Below are 16,938 nucleotides of genomic sequence, written 5' to 3'. Positions count from 1 at the left end.
CCCTGGCCTGTTTCCCCACCAGCAGGATTCCTCCACCTTGGACCCCACTCCCAGCCTGGAGACCGTGCTCGGGGAGGCGTTGGGCAGTGGGCGACCACCTGGAGAGGAGACTCTTCAGACAGCGTTGAGGGAGCTGGGGGGATGGGCGGGCTGTGGGGACCCTGGTTGCTGAGCTCCAGGCGGAAGAGGAGGCTGGAGGACACGTGGGTGGTCCTCTGTGTTCCTTGGTGCCGTGCAGTGTCAGCCCTTGGAGCCTCAGGCCAGGCGTCCAGCCCGGGGTGGACCTCAGGGGGACACTGGGCAGTGGGTCTAGGCCAGGGGTCGGCAAACTGCGGCTCGCGAACACATGCGGCTCTTTGGGTACATTCCCTCTCAAAAGTTTACCGAGCCCTGGAAAAGCCAGTGCTGTCCCTCACAGCAATTTAAAAATTATTCGAGAGCCATAAATATATTTTTACATAATCATCCTGTGAATAATATACTTTAAAAATTTTATAAATGAAACTATGATAGTTTTATTTTCATTTTCAATTTTACTTCAGAGTCATAGGTATGTACCCAAAGAGCCGCATGTGGCTCGCGAGCGGCAGTTTGCTGACCTGTGGCGGCTCTTCTGTCTCAAAAGTTTGCCGACCCCTGGTCTAGGAAGAGTCGGGTGGAGTTTTGGGGAGAGCTGGCCTCGTCCCGGCACAGCCACACCTGCTGTGGGGGCCGTGCCCTCTCTGGGCTTGTTTGTCCCTTCAGAGAGTGCGATCTGCATGGTCTGGGAGGCCAGTGTGGGGGCCAGGAGGAAGAGGACGCCCCACCCTGACGTCTCCTCCTCCAGAGACTGGGGCCCCTGGGGTCTTCCAGAGCCAGAGGGTGCCAGTGGAAGGTGTGCCAGCTCTGCTTCCTGGGCACTGATGCCGAAGGTGGGGTCAGGAGGGGAGGATGTCCGGAGGAGGCAGGGGCCTGCGGAGGCCCCTCTGGCACTCCCACCTCGAGCAGGCCGCTCTGGGACACGGGGAGGGGGCACTGCGGGCGTCAGAAATGGAAGCGGCCAGGGAGCCCTCCAGGGTAGGAAGAGGGCCTTCCCCGCGGGCAGGATGGCCCCACGGGCCCCACCAAATGGCGGAGGCTTCACCCTCGGGGCTTCGAGGCTGGAGGCCTGGCTATTCTTTGGAGGTGGGTTTGCCGGTTTGGCATCATAGGCTGGGCCCTCGGGTTCGGGGCTCGGCCGCCCTCTGGCCTGTCTGGGCCCGGACCCTGTGTCCTGATCAAACGGGCCTGGCTGCTGGGGACAGGGATCAAGTGGCCCAACCTGGCACTGAGTGATGCCATCTGTGTGTGGTCACCTGTGGGCAACGGCCAGTTCCAAGGGCTTGATGCTGGCATTTGGGCTGCGGTCTGAGCGGAGGATGGAGGCCTAAGACAGGAGGCGTCTGTCCCCCCCTTAGTCTGGGGCCTAGAATCCTGGGGGTCAGCCAGCCTGAGGAGGAGCAGGCCTAGCTGGGGATGACCCCACGGCATGAGCAGCCGTGGCCCCTCTGAGCAGCCCCTCCTGCTGGCCCCAGAAGCTGTAGAGGGCCAGGCGTGGCTGGAAGCAAGGGGCATCATGAGAGGCCCGGCGTAGCTTGAGGGGCAGGGGTGAAAGGATGGGCGGTGAGGGGCTCTTGGTGGCCCGTGCTGTGACAGGACGCAGCTGGCCCAGAGCCGTGCAGCCAGGCCCACGCCACCGGCTGACCTCACAGTGCTCGGCGGCCTCGCCTCGGCTTGCGGCATGGCGCTATTATTGCCTAATTAGGTTCTACGGTGCCAGCCCAGCCCAAGCCCCACACCCGGGCTGCGCTCGGCAGGCGTGTCCGGACAGGGCTCCTGGGCTTCCACTGGAGCAGGAAGCACAGTGCCGCCCAGGAACCCGGCGGTAGCTGGCTGGGACGGTGGCCGGAGCACCGGCCTTTCGGGCACGGAGGCCAAGGGACCACGTACAGCAGTCCAGCCGTCTTGGGGGAGCCTGGGCTGGGAGACCCCACAGCTGTGGGTGAGCCTGGAGTGGGGCAGCCAGCAAGGGGGGGCCCGGGAACGGCTGTGGCAGGCCAAGCCAGGCTCGCGCGGGCGAGGCCTCTGCGGGAGGACGGACAGGCCGTGGGGCCGGGAGCCCTGGCCTGGGGCTGCCTGGCGTCCACTCCCTACGCTCTTCTGCGCGCAGGACCCCAGGGGACCCCTGGCCAGCCCATTCTAGGCCTGCTGCTGACCATGGAGGGGCTGGGCCAGGTGGAGGCCTGGGGCTAACACAGGCCTGGGTGAGGGAGGGACCGACCGCCAAGGGGCCCTCTTTCCTGGGCGACTGGAGGGAGCCTGAGAGGCGTGGGCCTGAGGAGGGACGTGAGTTCGGGCTGCTCTGAGGGGCCCCTGGGAGGGGGCGGGCGCCCAGGAGCAGGTGGTGGGTGAAGGGAGAGAAGGCGGCAGCCAGGGTGTCAAGCGGGAGAGGAGCCTGAGCAGAGGCCGGGCGGGACTGAACCCCTGGGGGGACCGTGAGGAGGCCAGGCAGAGCCTGGGCCCAGTTGGGGGTGTGATGAGAATTGGCGGCTTGGAGCCCAGCCAAGTGACCAAGGGGCAGACAGTGGCCTGGGAGGCCACAGTGACCTCAATTCACTGTACAAGCTGAGTGGGCCTGAGACGCGGGACCTGGGAGTCCTGTGGCCCGTGCGGCCCTCGTGTGGCAGGGGCTGGCCTGTGCCTCCAGCGGCATCACCGCAGAAGGGGCCAGCTGGTTTCTAAAAGAGGAAACCAAACGTCCCAGCGCAGAGAAACAACCCACACTTCGGCGAAGAAGCCATCGATACGGACGGGCCTCACCCACCAGCCCCCGCCGCCCTGCTCTCTCTAGGTGTCATGAGTGGCAGACTCCGCCCCAGTGGGGGACGCCGGGGGCCCTGGGAGCAGAAGGACCTCAGAGCAGCCCCTTCCTGCCTCCTGCTCACAGCCCACCTCAGCTGGTAATCGAGGCCAGGACCACCGCCCACCTGCTGCCCCCACCGCCATGCGAGCCCTCGCCCCCTCTGTGATGGCTTCCCTGCCTGAGGACCCCGGACCCGATCTGGGGAGCAGACGGCCTTTCCTGAGGATCAACATTCTGCCTGTGGGTGAGTGAGGCCTCCGGGCAGACGGCGATGGGGTTGTGGGTTCAGCCCCCAGAGAGCGTGCTGACCTCCAGGACAGGTGGGCTGCCGTGGCCGGGGAGCTGAGAACGTACTTGCGCCTCTCACCAGTAGGCGAGGAAGCAGGACAAACAGGCGCGTTGGGAGGACAGCTTTGGGACTGCCAGCTCCCCTCCAGCTCCGTCAAGCTCGGTCAGACCTCCGGGACCCTGGGGCCGACTCGGGGGTCCTCAGCAGGTCTTGCTGCTGTTGGCTGTGCATCCTAGGGCAGTGCTCGGCGTCTCTGGGCCTGGTCCTCTGTGTGCCGTTTCTCTGCGTCCGGTAGCCTCTGGAAGTGGGTTATGCTGGTTTAGGTGCACGTTCTCACTTCTCCCTGTCTGAAAAGGTGGGACTATAAGATGTACAGTGTAAAGCACACGGCCTCAAGTGTGCAGCTGAGTAAGGTCATGCAAAGTGAGCTAACTGTGCAATCGCCACCCAGATCAGGAAGTGGGACATTCGTGCTGCATCCCCCCCCCGTGCCCCCCCACTCCCCCCCACTCTGCCCTCGGGACTGCCCTCATCCTGTCCCAGGGATCACCGCTATTCCAACTTCTACCACCATATGCATTCATTTGCTGCATTTCGACTTCCAACATTTGGAGTCACACAGGTGTACAGATGTACAGGTGAGCCTGGCTGGGTGTGAGAGCCCCTTGCCCGAGGGAAGGGTGGGTGCCCGGGCAGACTGGCCCCTCCTGTGGAGGCCACTGCAGCCTCTTTCCTGCCTTGTATGTAATTTGCTTCGCGTCCAGCCAGGTAGACTGCCTGCTTAGAGGAATTACATACCACTTGGGTACGAGCCCCCGGCTGGGCTGTCCAGGAAACGGGGCTGTTCCCTTCTGGCCCAGAACAGTTGGCTTTCTGTCCTGAGTGTCCAGCGTGGTGGACTGAGCTGAGGCCGACTGATGTGTGTGCTGTGGGCCTGCCAGCCTCGGACTCAGGAGCCCCACCTCCAGGATAAGGGGGGAGCTCAGCCCCCGGGAGAGGGGATGGGCAGCGGTACCCGGGGCTGGTGGGGCATCTTGGGAGGGATTTCTTCCCCGACAGGTGGTTGGGCTTGGTACCTGGGCACCATCGGACGGGCAGGGTTCTCCAGATTGGAGTCAGGTCCTGGGTTCTAGCCTGGGAGCCTGCTGGAGCCCAGCTGATGTGGGAACCCAGGGTGCAGGCTTCCGGCTTGCTGGGCCCTCTGCCGGCTTGCTGCTTCCTGGGCCTGTAGGGAGGCTGTGCAGACAGGGGCTCCTTCTGGCTTCTCCTTGGCTGACACAGCAGCTCATGGGACCCTGACTCAGCTCTCCTGGGAGGTGGGGGAGGAGATCAAATGGGAGGGTAATTGTGCTCACGACGGTGTGCGCGTGCATGCCTGAGGCCAGGCAGCTCGGGCTCGGCGGGTGTGATGACAGGTCTGCATCTCAGAGGGTGTGTGCACGCATGTGCGTGTGAGTACCTGCTCTTCCGGGGGCAGCCTGCTGCTCGCTTGGCAGCTGCTCCCCAGGTCAGTGCTGGTAAAAGTGAGCATTTGCACGTGTGCACGTGTGTGTGGCATGAATCTGCATGCACGCCTGTGAGAATCTGTGCATGGGCATGCGTGTGGCGTGTGCTGTGTGTGTGTGTGTGTGTGTGTGTGTGTGTGTGTGTGTGTGTTCACACTCCCTGCACCCCTGCACCCCGCACAGCCGGCCCAGGCTTGTTCCTCCCACGTTCCCCAGATGTGCCCGGGCAGGTCTCCTCCGCCTAAGGGGAGATGTCTGCTCAGAGGCACGCAGCCCCCTGCTCAGGCTCGGGGGCCTGATTTTCCGCTCAGTCAGGACGGCACCAGGGAAAGAGCAGGGGAGCTGCTGGCCCAGAGTCCCTGAGGCCCTGAGACCAGGCAGGCCCTTGGGGGGAGCCTGAGTCGGGTGCCAGGGACCTGCGGGTGCACAAGAGTGTGGGCTCCCCCGTCAGGCTGCCGTGCCCCCCTCTGCCCGCTCCCCACGCTCCATGTCTCCCTTCATGCCCGGCTGCCTGCTGCTGCTGCCCAGTCATGTCCTGTGCTGCGTGCTGGACGAGGGCAGGGGCGGGAGCACCCTGTCTCGCCCTGGAGGTCCTTCCGGAAGGCCCAGAGGCAGCCCTGCTGAGCGATGGAGGTTTCCCAGCCCAGAGTGCAGGGGAGGCCCTCTGGCTGAGGGACGGGCCCAAAGCCCACGAAGCAGGTCAGCGTGTCCTGGAGGCGGCCCGGGGTCTGTCTGTCTCCCTGATGGTCAGGAAGCTCCTCCGCCTTTGGGCTGAAGTACGTCTGGGCTCCTGCAGCCGCAGCGCCTTCCCTGGCTGGTGCCAGCTCTGCCCCCGAGTGGCAGACCCAAGTGGGAGTGGGAGAGTGGGGTGCAGGAGGTGTGGGCGTGGGGTCTGTTCTGGGGCCCTCACCTCTTGAGCTGCAGGAACCCGGTCAGGGGCCTCAGATGAGGCCCCATGACATTACCTGGTGCCCACTCTGTGCCACCACCACCGACTGGGACTTGCAGCCACTGTGTCCACAGTGAGGCATGGCCCCATTTTCCCGGTGAGGCAGTGAGCGTGGCCTCGTGGCCCCGTGGCACTTTGGGTCCCACCTCGGCCTCTGCCCCTTGCCCCCCCTCCCCAGCCAGGAGGGAAACCAGCTGCTGACTGGGGCCCCAGCAGTATGTGGACAGCATCAAGGGAGGTTCCAGGGCCCACCAACAGCCCCCACCCCACCCCACAGTGCGGCTTGCTTACCCCGCTTCTCGTATCCGTGGTAACGAATGAATGGGGTACCATTTAGAGCTGCCTAATCCACTTTCACAGGCTCAAGGATGGGGGAGAATGCAAATGAGCTGCTCCCAGATGTTTGGGGATGAGGGTGACGTGGGAGGAGCTCGAGGGAGGGGCTTGAGGGCTGGGTCTGGGGCCCCACCAAGCGCTGGGTGGCCTGGCGGAGAGTTGGGCTGTGGCACCTGCCCTCCAGTGTCCAGAGCCCTGAGGTCCAGGGGCCCTGCTGGCTGTGGTGAGGGCCTGAGCTGCCCAGGCCTGGCCCCTCCCTTGTCCTGACAGCACCTCCACCGGACTCTGCCAGCACTGGCATTGCGGTGCTCCTGGGGTCATGGATGCCAGGCTGGAAGGGTCAGGGTGGGCCATACAGGTCTGGGATGGACAGACACGGAGGGTGCACCCTACCAGAAGGGAGGACCTGGTTCCTCAGGGGTGCGTGGGAGCAGTGGTTCCCCACCGGATGCCCCAGGTCCCAGCCTGCCCCTGTGGGGTGCCCGCCGTCTTGGGAGCTGTCCTGATGAGGGTGGCAGTCCCCACAGGTCAGGTGGGGAAAGGGCGGTGGCAGGCAGCTCCCTTCTCTTTTGGGGCTCTGAGCAGTGGGCCTCCTTTGTCCTCCCAGTGCCCAGATGGGGCTGAGGTAGGAGGCCTCGGGGGTACATGCCCAGCCGCAGCACGGGGCCCATGGCTGGCCCAGTGAACTCACCGGGGGGAGGCTGGTTTGGGGCCCGCCACGGCCCTATCCATGCTGCTGATACTAAGGGGGTCCGCTTCTCACCGTGCCCCGCCCTGCCTGTTTTGAGGTGCTGTAGGGCAGCAAGAGACGCTCAGAGACACTCAGCCACTAGCTCAGGCTCACACAGCAGGGCTTCTGAGGTGCTGGGGCAGTGGAGGCCCAGCCCAGGGAGGACGTGAGGGGCCAGGATGTAGCTGGGCAGGCGAGTGTGGGCCACCATGCCGCACCCGAGACGGTGAGGCCTCTGCGGTGGATGGCCTGTGTACCTGGAGCTGCTGTTCCCAGAGCAGGGCAGCCACCGGCCTGGGGCTCTCGGCCTGAGTGTCGGCAAGTCCTCCCTGTTGCCTCTCTGGGTGGACTGGACCAGCAGCTGGGACACCACTTGGCTGGGGGCTATTGACGCACAGATGGACGTGGAGCTGAGGCACCGGCCGGCTCAGATGTCCTGGCTGGTGTCCTACTGTCCCTGCGAGTGCCCGGGAGAACGGGGCTCTGGCCCTCAGGGTCCAGGCTGGAGTGCCGTGTCCTTACTGAGCCGGGGCTGGAGGGGCCGCGTGGCTGCAGCCTCTGGAACGTGAGGCTGGGAGTCGGGGCTGGGGTCGCGGCAAGGGTGTGTCCACAGGGCTGGACGTGTGGACCTGGGGGCTTGCCCACATCCAAGTGCGTTCAGATCTCTCCCCCACTTCCCCTGGGATTTCTGTGTCGGGCTGGCTTCTGTTTCTTTTTTCCTGACTATAAAAGAAAGAGCAGCAGCTCAGAGGAGGTTTTTGTGGGAAGGCAAAGTGGGAAGAAGATGTGACATCGCCACCACCCTCCTCGGAGCCTGTGTGCTGGGTCTAGGGTCTAGCCATGCCCCAGGTGGCCCAGCTCCCACCTTACCGCTGTCCTGCTTGCCCCATGAGCCCTGCCCTGGGGCCTGGACGTGCTCAGGTTCCTCTATGCACTGCCTGTCCTTCTGGAGCCTGGGTTTTATCGGCGGCCTCACACTCCGGGGAAGCCACACTCCGGGGAAGCGGCAAGGAAGCGGCAAGGCAGTCATTCGTGTGGGGAAACATCTAAGCTTTTGTTACAGGCTGTGCTGCAGGGTGGGGGTGGGGGTGAGGGGCTGCCCAGCGTCTGGGTATCGCCTCCCTCCAGTGGTTTCCTTGGAGGGCTTCGCAGCGTGTCTGCTGTGCTCCAAGCTCTTTGAAGCTGGCGCCCTCGGCCCTCCGCCCTCCGCTTACTAGCAGAGAGCAGAGCGGTGGGCAGCAGGTGGGCGGGGGGCTGGAGCCCTTGAGGAAGGCTCGGCGCCACCTTTCCAGAACCAGTCGACCTGGTGCAGGGTCAGAGCCCTTTCCGGAGGAGGCAGGACACATGGATTGCCTTCAGGGCGACCTGGGGTAAGCGCCTGGCTTCCTGGACACTGCGGCTTTTCATCCCATGGGCACCGCCGGGCCGGGCTGGACCGGGGACACGCTCTCCTCATGCAGACGGCCCTCGTGCTCACTTACCCAGAATGCAGCCAGGTTTGGGAAAGTGACTCAAACCCTGCCTCTGAGCAGATGAAACGGAAGTCACCAGGCCCAGCACTGTGAGCACCCCAGGTCCCTCGGGCACATGTGCAGCCGGCTGACTTAGCTTAGACACAGTTCCGGCAGGCGGCCCCCCCCCCGAAGGTCAGCCACCCACTGGAATGCAGTCTTTGGAGAGAGTGTTAAGGGTCTTTCCTCCAGAAACATCCCTTCCAGAGAGGTACCAGGCTGCGGCTTTCCTAGCGGGGGACAGGAGGGAGAGCTTTGCCGGTGGGGTCCCCCTCTGGCCCTGATACCATGTGTCACCATGAATCCTGGGTAGGTCTATGAACACAGCATCAGTTGTTCCTGTCTTCCACCCCATGCCTGGGCTGACAGGGAGGGGGGTCCCTTAGAAATGGCCGTGGCCCAAAGCTGCGTCTGGGAGGTTTCTCCTGGGAAGTGTGGGGCTGCCAGCTCCCACTTATCCCCGGGCTGTGAGCCTGCACACGCCAGAGCTGTGCTGGGCTCCAGGATGGAGACCTGGCTTTGCTGGCAGAGGGAGAGGCAGATGGACCCCACACCATTCTGCCCACTCTGCAGGGAAGCAGGCAGCCCAGGAAGAAGGGAGCTGGGGGAGGTGGCTTGCGGGACGTCTGGGGCCAGTGGAGGCCCAGGGCGCTGTGGGTGTGGCCTGTGTGATGCTTCCTGCAAGGGGGAGACCCCGTCTTGGGACGTTCCCTCAGTGAGGCCAGGGGAGCACGGGACCGGGTGGCCTGGGCCTGGGACTCCTCTGGCTGACCAGCGCTGGCACAGGCTCTCCTACCCCCCTGACAGGGCAGAGGGAGCAGCCCCACGTGCACTGAGCTCAAGAGAAGCTGTTTTGAGTTTTCTGAGGCCGGGGGATGGGTGGATTTGTTTGTAAGGTGGGAGATGGTAGGGGTGGCAGGTGGGAGAGGCTCTGCAGGGACTGGGGAAGGGGCCGCAGGCCGTGATGGGGGTCCCCTAGCAAGGGTCCCCCCTTGGGTGGCAGCCCGTCCCTCTGTGCGGAGCCAGGGGAAGGTGGCAGTGGGAACAGCCACTGTCCCTGGCCCGGTGGTGGTTTGGGGGGTTCTTTGTGTCCAGGCTGCAGGACACCCAGCCCTGACCGGGTGCTGCCCCCCCGGGGGCTCCAGCTCTGCCAGATGTGGGGTTCAGCTCTCTGTCGGCACTTGGCTCAGAGTCCCCCTCCACGAGAAGGTGAGGCTCCTCCCGCAATCTCGGGGCAGCGGTCCCTGAGCCAGCGCCTGTGGGGCTCCCTCTCCAGAGAAGGGAAGAGGCAGACAAGGCGGCGAGGGTGGCTGTGCAGGCCGGGCTGCTGGGTATGGCCCCAGGGCCCAGCTCTTCCCAGTCCCTGTTGCTCTGCCCCTGGAAACGGGCCCAGGGGAAACCCAGGGCTGCCTCTGGGCTCGGCCTCTCCGGGAGCCTAGACATGAGGAAGAGGTGGGGCCAGGCAGGACACAGTCCTGAGGCCACCTGAGCCCGGCCAGCCGGTGTGTTTGGGGGAACAGTGGGCACTATGCCCTGCCTGCAGAAACCTCATGGTCTTGCTGGGCAGCACAGACTGAAAACAAGGGCAAGGGCCTTGCAACATCTCGAGTGAAGTCTGTAGCTCAGACTGTGGGAACTGCGCAGCTCAGAGGAGGTGAGTGGGAGAGGAAGGGAGCCGGGAAGGCTTCCTGGAGAAGGCGCCTTGCTCCAGGCCCTGGCAACCAGTTGGGGGCTGAGGGCAAGGCCCGGAGTGGCACAGCTGGGAGACATGGGTGAGGAAGAGTGACGCTCAGTGGGGCGATGCTGGACTGGGGCAGCTGTCTGCCCTGGTGGCCGTGGTGGGCGTATCCATTGCACACGCCATGTGCAGGTGACTCCACCCTGAGGCAGCCCCCACCTCCCCCCCCAGGTTCCTGCTCTCTGCCCGGATTCTTAGAGCCTCTGACTTAAAACGAAGATTACTTTCCTGGTTTCTAATTTGCATTTCAGTGTTGGCTCCAGGCAGGGGAAGCCCAGATTTCTCTATGTCAGGGTTGCCCTTGGTTCCCGTCTCTCTGTGTGTCTCTGTCTCTGGGTCTGGGGTTCTTGGCCCAGTGCCCTGGGCACAGAGGGTGAGTTCACCATTTCTCCTTGGGCCACATTTCCACATGCTGCTGGAATGTCCCTGTGCCCAGGCAGCCCTGCTCCCAGGGCTGGCATCCCTGTCCTCGTGAGAAAAGCCATGCCCCCCACCCAGCTGAGACCCATGCCACCTGAGGTGTGCAGGTGGGCAAGGTTTGGGGTGCTGCTTGGGTGCCAAGGAAGTCTCACCCGCCTGAATCAGCCAGGGGTCTCAGGCAGGCAGTGATGGGAGGGGGTCGGGGCTGTCACTGAGGAAAGCCTCCGAGGGCCTGGGGACAGGCGAGGCACAGAGGAAGCCCCACCTCTGCCTGGCAAGGCCCCACTGTGGTGGGTCTGAGGCCAAGCAGTGTTGGCACCTACCAGTGTGGCCACAGAACGTTGTGGGGCCTCTGGACTGAGCCCCCGCCCGGCCCGGGCTTGGCTCCTGCCGGCTCCGGAGCCCTTTCCCGGCTCCTTCGTTCTTTCCATCCTTCATGCGCCTCCGCAGGCCGCCGTGCGTGCTTCTGGGCACCGCCATCTCCGTCCCTCTGATGACTGTCCACCTTCTCACTCTTCTTGGGGTCCTGGGCCAGCTCATGCTGTCTGGATGGGGGTGGGGAAGAGAGAGGAGAGGATGGCATTAGGGCCCTGGCCTGGGGGTGGACATAGCGTCCCAGGAGAGTAAGCCAAGGCAGAGTGCAGCCGGGGGAGCCAGGAAGCGGCCTTCCCTGAGTGGAAGCGCCAAGCTTGCACAGCGGTAGTGGTTGCCCTGGGTGCGCAGGGACGCGGGGCTGCTCAGGTTGCCACACGGCTCTGACAACCCCCTCCCAGTAATAATAGTGGGGTCTTCCCTTTAGCTCACAGTCTGGTGGGAATGCCCAATGCTACCCTGAGCAGAGACTGCTGGAGCCAACCTGGCCTCAGCTAGACTGAGCAAGCCTGGAATGCACACATGGGCACAGAGCTTCTGTGCCAGGCGTGCCGAGACCCAGCTGGGAGTCGGGGCGTGGCCCTTGTCTAGTACGCCTGGAAAGCAGAAAGCCCCAGGAGCTCAGCTGGCCCCGGCAGGTGCCAAGATGCCGCCTCTGAGGGTCAGCTTTGGTTCTGGGAGGGTCCCAGAGACCCGTCCTGGGATCTGCAGCACAGTCAAGGAATCACCTGTGTGGCTTCAGGAAAGTCAGGGACCCCTCTGGGCTGCAGCAGTCTGGAAAGGACCTTAGAAACCGGCGGGTCTTACACCTGGGGAAACAGGCCCAGAGAGGGTAGGGGCTTGGCTGAGGCCACTGGCGGGTCTGCAGGCAGCTAGGATATGAGCCTGTGTCGTGTGTCCTGTTAAGTCACTAGAGCAGGGCCAGCAATGGGTCTCAGCCTCTCTGGACACAGGCGCCTAGCTCTCCTTCTCTACTGCTGCCTGCTGCAGAAGGGGGTGGGGGAGGGGGCTCCCAGAAAGCCTAATCTGGAGCGGAGTTCCCACAAAGGAGGGTCCCTAGGATCTAGGGCCTGTCTGTTGGCTTTGGGGGCCCTCTGTGACCTGGAGCAGTGGGAGGGGGACTTGTGCTGGGGCCAGTTTGGGAAGGGGAGGCAGTGAGCCAGCTCCCACTGTTGCTCCTGGGCCTCTCTCCAGGCGTAGGGTCACGTTGGCAAGACAGCAGTTCTAAGTGCCCCTCCCCAAGCAAGGCCGGCTGCCCTCTGATGCCTGCTAAGGGATGCCTGGTGCCCAGCAGAGGAACCTTCTGGGGCTGGGCTGCCACCCCTCCCCCACCAGCTCTAGGCACTAGTGCAGGTTTCTGCATGTGCCACCTTACATCTTGGAGGAGGGGTGGCCCAGGCTCCAGGGTGGCGGTGGGTGGGAGTGTGGGGGGTAATGCCAGGCAAACACCCCTGTCTCGCTTCTCTGAGCCTCCTGCTCCGCAAGCGCCCATCCTCGGCCCCGCCCTCTTCCCTGTCCAGTCTCCTGGGCCACAGGGAGCCGGGGCGCAGGGGCAAGTAGGGGGAACAGGGAGGCCGTGGGAGCATCTTTGCGGAGAAAGTACAATACTTTGGCCCAGGCGGGCGCGGGGTGGCCCTGCTGGCCCCACTGTGCGCCCCACACCCCCGGCTCTGCACCCCGCTCTGCTCCCGCCGCCACCGATTTGGCGCCCCCGTCCCCCACCCCGCGCAGGGCGGGCAGGGGGTGTGGTGCGGGCGGCACGAGTGACAGCGCTTTCCGTGCGCGGCGCCTGCACGGGGCGCAGTGTCAGCGCGCCGGAGCCCGCTGCGCTCACAGCCTGCCGCGCGGGCCGCCGGAGCCGGCGGGGCGATGGTACCCAAGCCAGTGCCCGAGGCGGTTCGGTGACAGCGCCCCGCGCCCGGCCGCCCTCCGCCCCGCGCCCCGCGCCTCGGCCGCCGCGGAGACAATGGACGCGGGAGCCGCCCCGCAGAAGCACAGTAGGTGCCGCGTCGCTCCTGTTGCTGCGCCCGGGGCTCGTGGACGCGCGGGGGCGCCGGTACCCAGGGCAGCGGGTCGGGTTGGGGCGCGCGGGGAGGGGCTCGTGCTGTTCCCCTCTTGCACCGCAGCCTGTGTTGCCCCGTGGGTCGAGCTGCTTCGGAGGTCCAGACCCGAAGGGGGGGCCCGGATCTCAGAGGGGGCAGCAGAGTGTGGGTGTGGGATGGGGCAGGTGAGGCTCTGGGTGCCCTCAGAGGTGGAAGGTGCTGGCTGAGGGACCTGGCGCCACCCTTCTGCGAACTTTCCTCCCCTGGTGGAGGGTGCATCTCTCAGTGGGGCTGTGACCCTGTGCTGAGAGCCAGCCCTGCTGAGCTCAGGACCGGACACCCAGTCTCCTGGCCGGATGTGGATGGTGCAGCAAGGCTGCAGCGAGGTGCTGGGTGAGGTGCTGAGTGGACGTGGGCAGTGGTGGGACTGGGCACGTCTGCCTGGGCAGCAGGTGCCATTTCTGGCTCTGGGCCAGCCTCTCCCGGCACTAGCAGGCAGAGGTGTGGTGGGCACTGTTGGGGCAGGTGGGACCCAGCCAGGCTCTGGGCGGCCCTGCCCAGGCTGTCTGTAGGGTGCTGCAGGTAGGGGGTGTGACTACTTCCTGTGGCTCTGGGCTTCCGACAGAGCTATCGGGCATCTTTTAGGGGACAGAGCACTTCTGGAGCTGGCAGAGGGAAGGATGGGAAGGCACCAAGGAAACAGGAGACCTCGCCTCCCCTTCTCTCCTCCCCGCTACTGTGCTCAGTGATCCTTGAGACAGACAGAATGACCACGGACTCCCCACTGAGGCTGGCCTTTCTCCTGCGGCCTTCTCCATCCCTCACCCATGAAAATGTACCTGATTTGTGTTTCCTCTGGCCCTCTGAGTCCTGATTTCTGGCAGGGCCATGGCACCCAAATGCTTTCGTCCTGGGGAGCCCATTTGTGTCCTGCTAGTGTCCTCTGAGCCCACAGGCTCAATCAGAGAGCTGCAGCCACAGAGGGGAGTTCAGGCACCATGGGATGAGGGGCAGATCAGAGGTCAGAGGTCATTACCACCTCTCCTGGTTGCGGGGTACAGCACCCAGCCTGTGTGTCTCCCTTAGGACTCTGGGCCTTAGCTCTTCTCTGTGATAACAGAAGAAATTGGCTCTAAAGACCTCCCAGAAGCTCATCCCATCACACTCCTTCTGTACTTGGTCTGGGGGTTCCAGAAAGGGTGGGGGAGGCAGGCGTGTGGTAGGTGGAGTGTGTGGGGTTGGCCATGCATAAAGGGTCCCCAAAGCCCCCTTCCCTGAGACCCAACTGCCCGGTGGCCCTGTCCTGGCCTGTTCCCTGCCCCCAGGAGGTGAGAGCTGAGCCTGCACCAGGGGCTTCCTGGGGCGTGGGTCTGGTGGCCTTGACATCTTGGACCCCAGCCCATTCAGGCTGTGCAGTGAACACGAGGCTGGAGTGGGGTCTGCAGGGGTCCTGCCTGTCACCGGCAGAGCTGATGTGGCTCCATTGGGGAGTAGCTGGGGCCTCGGGAGGATCTCTGGCAGGGCGGCAGTGGCCCCTCCTGAGAGTGAGCAGGCAGGGACCCCCTCAGCTGGTGCCTGGGCCAGGTCTGTGGGGGTCCCCTAGGGGCCAGAGGGGATTGTGGGTAGGAGAGACCCCTGGAGACACTCCGGGGGGCTTTGGGGACCGGAGGCCCTCACGTCTGGCAGCTGAGAGTTCAGGTTACATAATCCCCACCCCACACACGGCTGCCTTCGTACGTGGCAGCAGCAGGTTTGACAATACAAGTTGTAATTGGATTTTAATTTTTAATGTCTGCAATAGATAAAGAGCTATGGGCCAATTTGTATATATTCTGTTACTCTGTGCCTAATCGGAGTACTTCATTAGTTGGTAACTATCGCACCTGCCCCGCTGTCTGCGCCTCGGAAGGGAGGGCACTTGGCCGGGAGAAGCCAGGCTGCCTGCCACCTGTTCCACTGGGAGGCAGGGCAAGGGGTGGGCTGCCGGTGGGCACTCCAGTTACTGCCAGGCCAACCTTCCCCTTCCCGTCCTGCACTCTGTCCACTGAAGCCCCCACCCTGTGTACTGGCTGCTGGGAACGAGCAGTCGCTGGGGGCGCAGGCGTCACCCCCACTGAAAACCCAGCCTCCCTGTGGCTGCCTGCCCTCGGGCCACTACAGGCCCTGCCAGGGCTTTTGACACCCAAGGCCACTGGGCACAGATGGCCCTGGGCATCCTGGGGTTCCACCTGCCACTCCCAGTTGCCAGGCCAGCCCGGGGGAGTCAGGAGTGGGGGTGGGAGCGGGAATCAGGACTCGGCAGGTCGGTTTCCCGGGTGCTGGGAGTGGGTGCCCCTTGGGCCTCTAGCTGGCCCTCGGCTCAGGCAGAAGCAGGACCCACGTGCCGCTGGCCCCATCCCCCACCGCAGCTTGAGGGGTCCCAGGAGGCAGGACGCCTGCACTGCCCGCCCTCAAATTATTCTTAGGGCTGTTGTGTAACAGTCCTGCGTCCACGCACGGGGAGGAAGGGCTCCTGGGAGACGTCTCCAGCGGCAGCCAGCCAGCCCGGAGCAGAAGCTTTTGTCCTTTCTGCTGCCCAGCACAAAGGGACAAAGGAGGCTGTTTGACCACCCAGCCCAGGGAAGAGTTGGGCAGCCCAGGCTGTGCAGAGGGGGCCTGGGGCTAGCGGGGGCTCCTGGAGCCCACTCCCAGGGGCTGAGTCTGGCAAAGGCAGGGGGGCTCCTTTCTGTGTGTGTGTGTGTGTGTGTGTTTCCGTGTGTGTGTGTGTGTGTGTGTGTGTTTCCGTGTGTGTGTGTGTGTGTGTGTGTGTGTGTGTGTGTGTGTGTGTGTGTTTCCGACCTCCTCAGGCACAGCGGCACCATCCTGCCCTCCACAGCTCTCCTTCCTGCCTTCTTTTCATCCCTTTTTTGCTCCCAGCAGCCTCCTGCGTTAATTCCGGGGTCTCCACCCCCACAGATCAGAACAGGCTCCTCACACCTGTTTTCTCAGCTCATGCTGAGATCAGACCCGGGCAGGCGGTGGGCGGGGCGGGCGCTCCAGGAGGCCGGGCTGATGGAACAAGCCCCGCCCAGCAGTCAACTCAGCCCAGGATCTGGGAGGGACGGGAGGGACGGGAGGGACGGGAGGGAAGGGCCCCCGGAGAGATCAACTCACCTGCATCTGCAGGGTCAGCACCCACTTTGTCGCCTCCCTCCCCCGCTGGACCCGGCACTCACGCACACTCGCGCACACTCACACACACACTCCCAGGCAGCCTGGGGGAAGGGGTGAGCTGGCTGGTGTATGGGGGGCTCCCAGTTTCCATCCTGAGATTCTGCGGGATTCGGAGGCACTAATGGGACCCAGCAGCTGGGACGGTGTGAGCAGCAGGGAGACAGGCTGGTCTGTGGTTCCAGGGAGGGGCCATGACTGGGGCTCTGTTTATGACCCACACCTGACTGACCCGATGACCCTGGAAGATAGGAAGGCAAGGAGGACTTGGGGGGCAAGTCTCTGAAATGTCCCAGGGAGCCTCCGACCCGAGCTAGGCACCTTGGGCCGGTCTCCTCATCGCCTCCCCTCACTGTCCTCCTCTAGGGAGCTGTGGATTCTAACCAGGTCATTGGAGCAAAGCACGTGGCTCCCGCCCTTGAGGGGGGCTCCTGGGCCTGAGGCTGCTGTGGTCCTCGTCCTGGGTGGCTCCCTGGGCCGCCAGTCCAGGGCAATGGCACACACTTTACCAGGAAGGCACCCTCTCCCTGACCCCACTGCCCTGAGTCCAGCTGGAGAGGGCTGCCTTAGTGTCCTGGGCTGCCGACAGGATCACTTGAAACTGCAGACCTGTGTTGTCTCACGGTCTGGAGGCTGGAAGCCCCCAGGGCCGCGCTCCCTGTGGAACCTGTGGGCAGGAGTCTCCCTGTCTTCAGCTCCTGGTGGCCCCCAGGCGTCCCTGGGCCTCCAGTTGCATCACTGAATCTGTCTCCATCTCCGCATGTCATGGTCCCCTGTGTCCCCTCCCACCCCTCATCCTATGAGGATATTTGTCCTTGGTTTTAGGGCCTACGTCAGTCATCCAGGATGACCTCATCTCAGCAGCCTGGACTACATCTGCAAAGACCTTCCAAATAAGGTTACCTTTGCAAAATCTGGGCATGGATGCAACTTTGGGGTGGCACCATTCAACCCC

At 64.1% G+C, this 16,938-nt stretch overlaps 1 protein-coding gene across 3 annotated transcripts in view; it reads left to right on the top strand.

The window, feature by feature from the left end:
* Positions 1-3,007: 3,007 nt before the first annotated feature.
* PLCH2 (phospholipase C eta 2) overlaps positions 3,008-16,938 on the top strand; it is a 64,928-nt gene continuing 50,997 nt past the window's right edge. For 2 of the 3 annotated variants that reach the window (XM_019658590.1, XM_019658586.1), the window contains exon 1: positions 3,008-3,125. In XM_019658590.1, the coding sequence (XP_019514135.1) occupies positions 3,023-3,125 (103 nt within the window). In that variant the 5' untranslated portion in view covers positions 3,008-3,022. Of the gene's footprint in view, positions 3,126-12,536; positions 12,729-16,938 lie in introns of those variants that run through there. The other variant, XM_019658589.1, reaches the window with a different exon arrangement.

Source organism: Hipposideros armiger, unplaced genomic scaffold (assembly GCF_001890085.2).
Source record: "Hipposideros armiger isolate ML-2016 unplaced genomic scaffold, ASM189008v1 scaffold_284, whole genome shotgun sequence".
Lineage (NCBI taxonomy): Eukaryota > Metazoa > Chordata > Mammalia > Chiroptera > Hipposideridae > Hipposideros > Hipposideros armiger.
The sequence above is the reverse complement of the archived record's forward strand: the minus strand, read 5'-3'. Positions and strand labels throughout refer to the sequence as shown.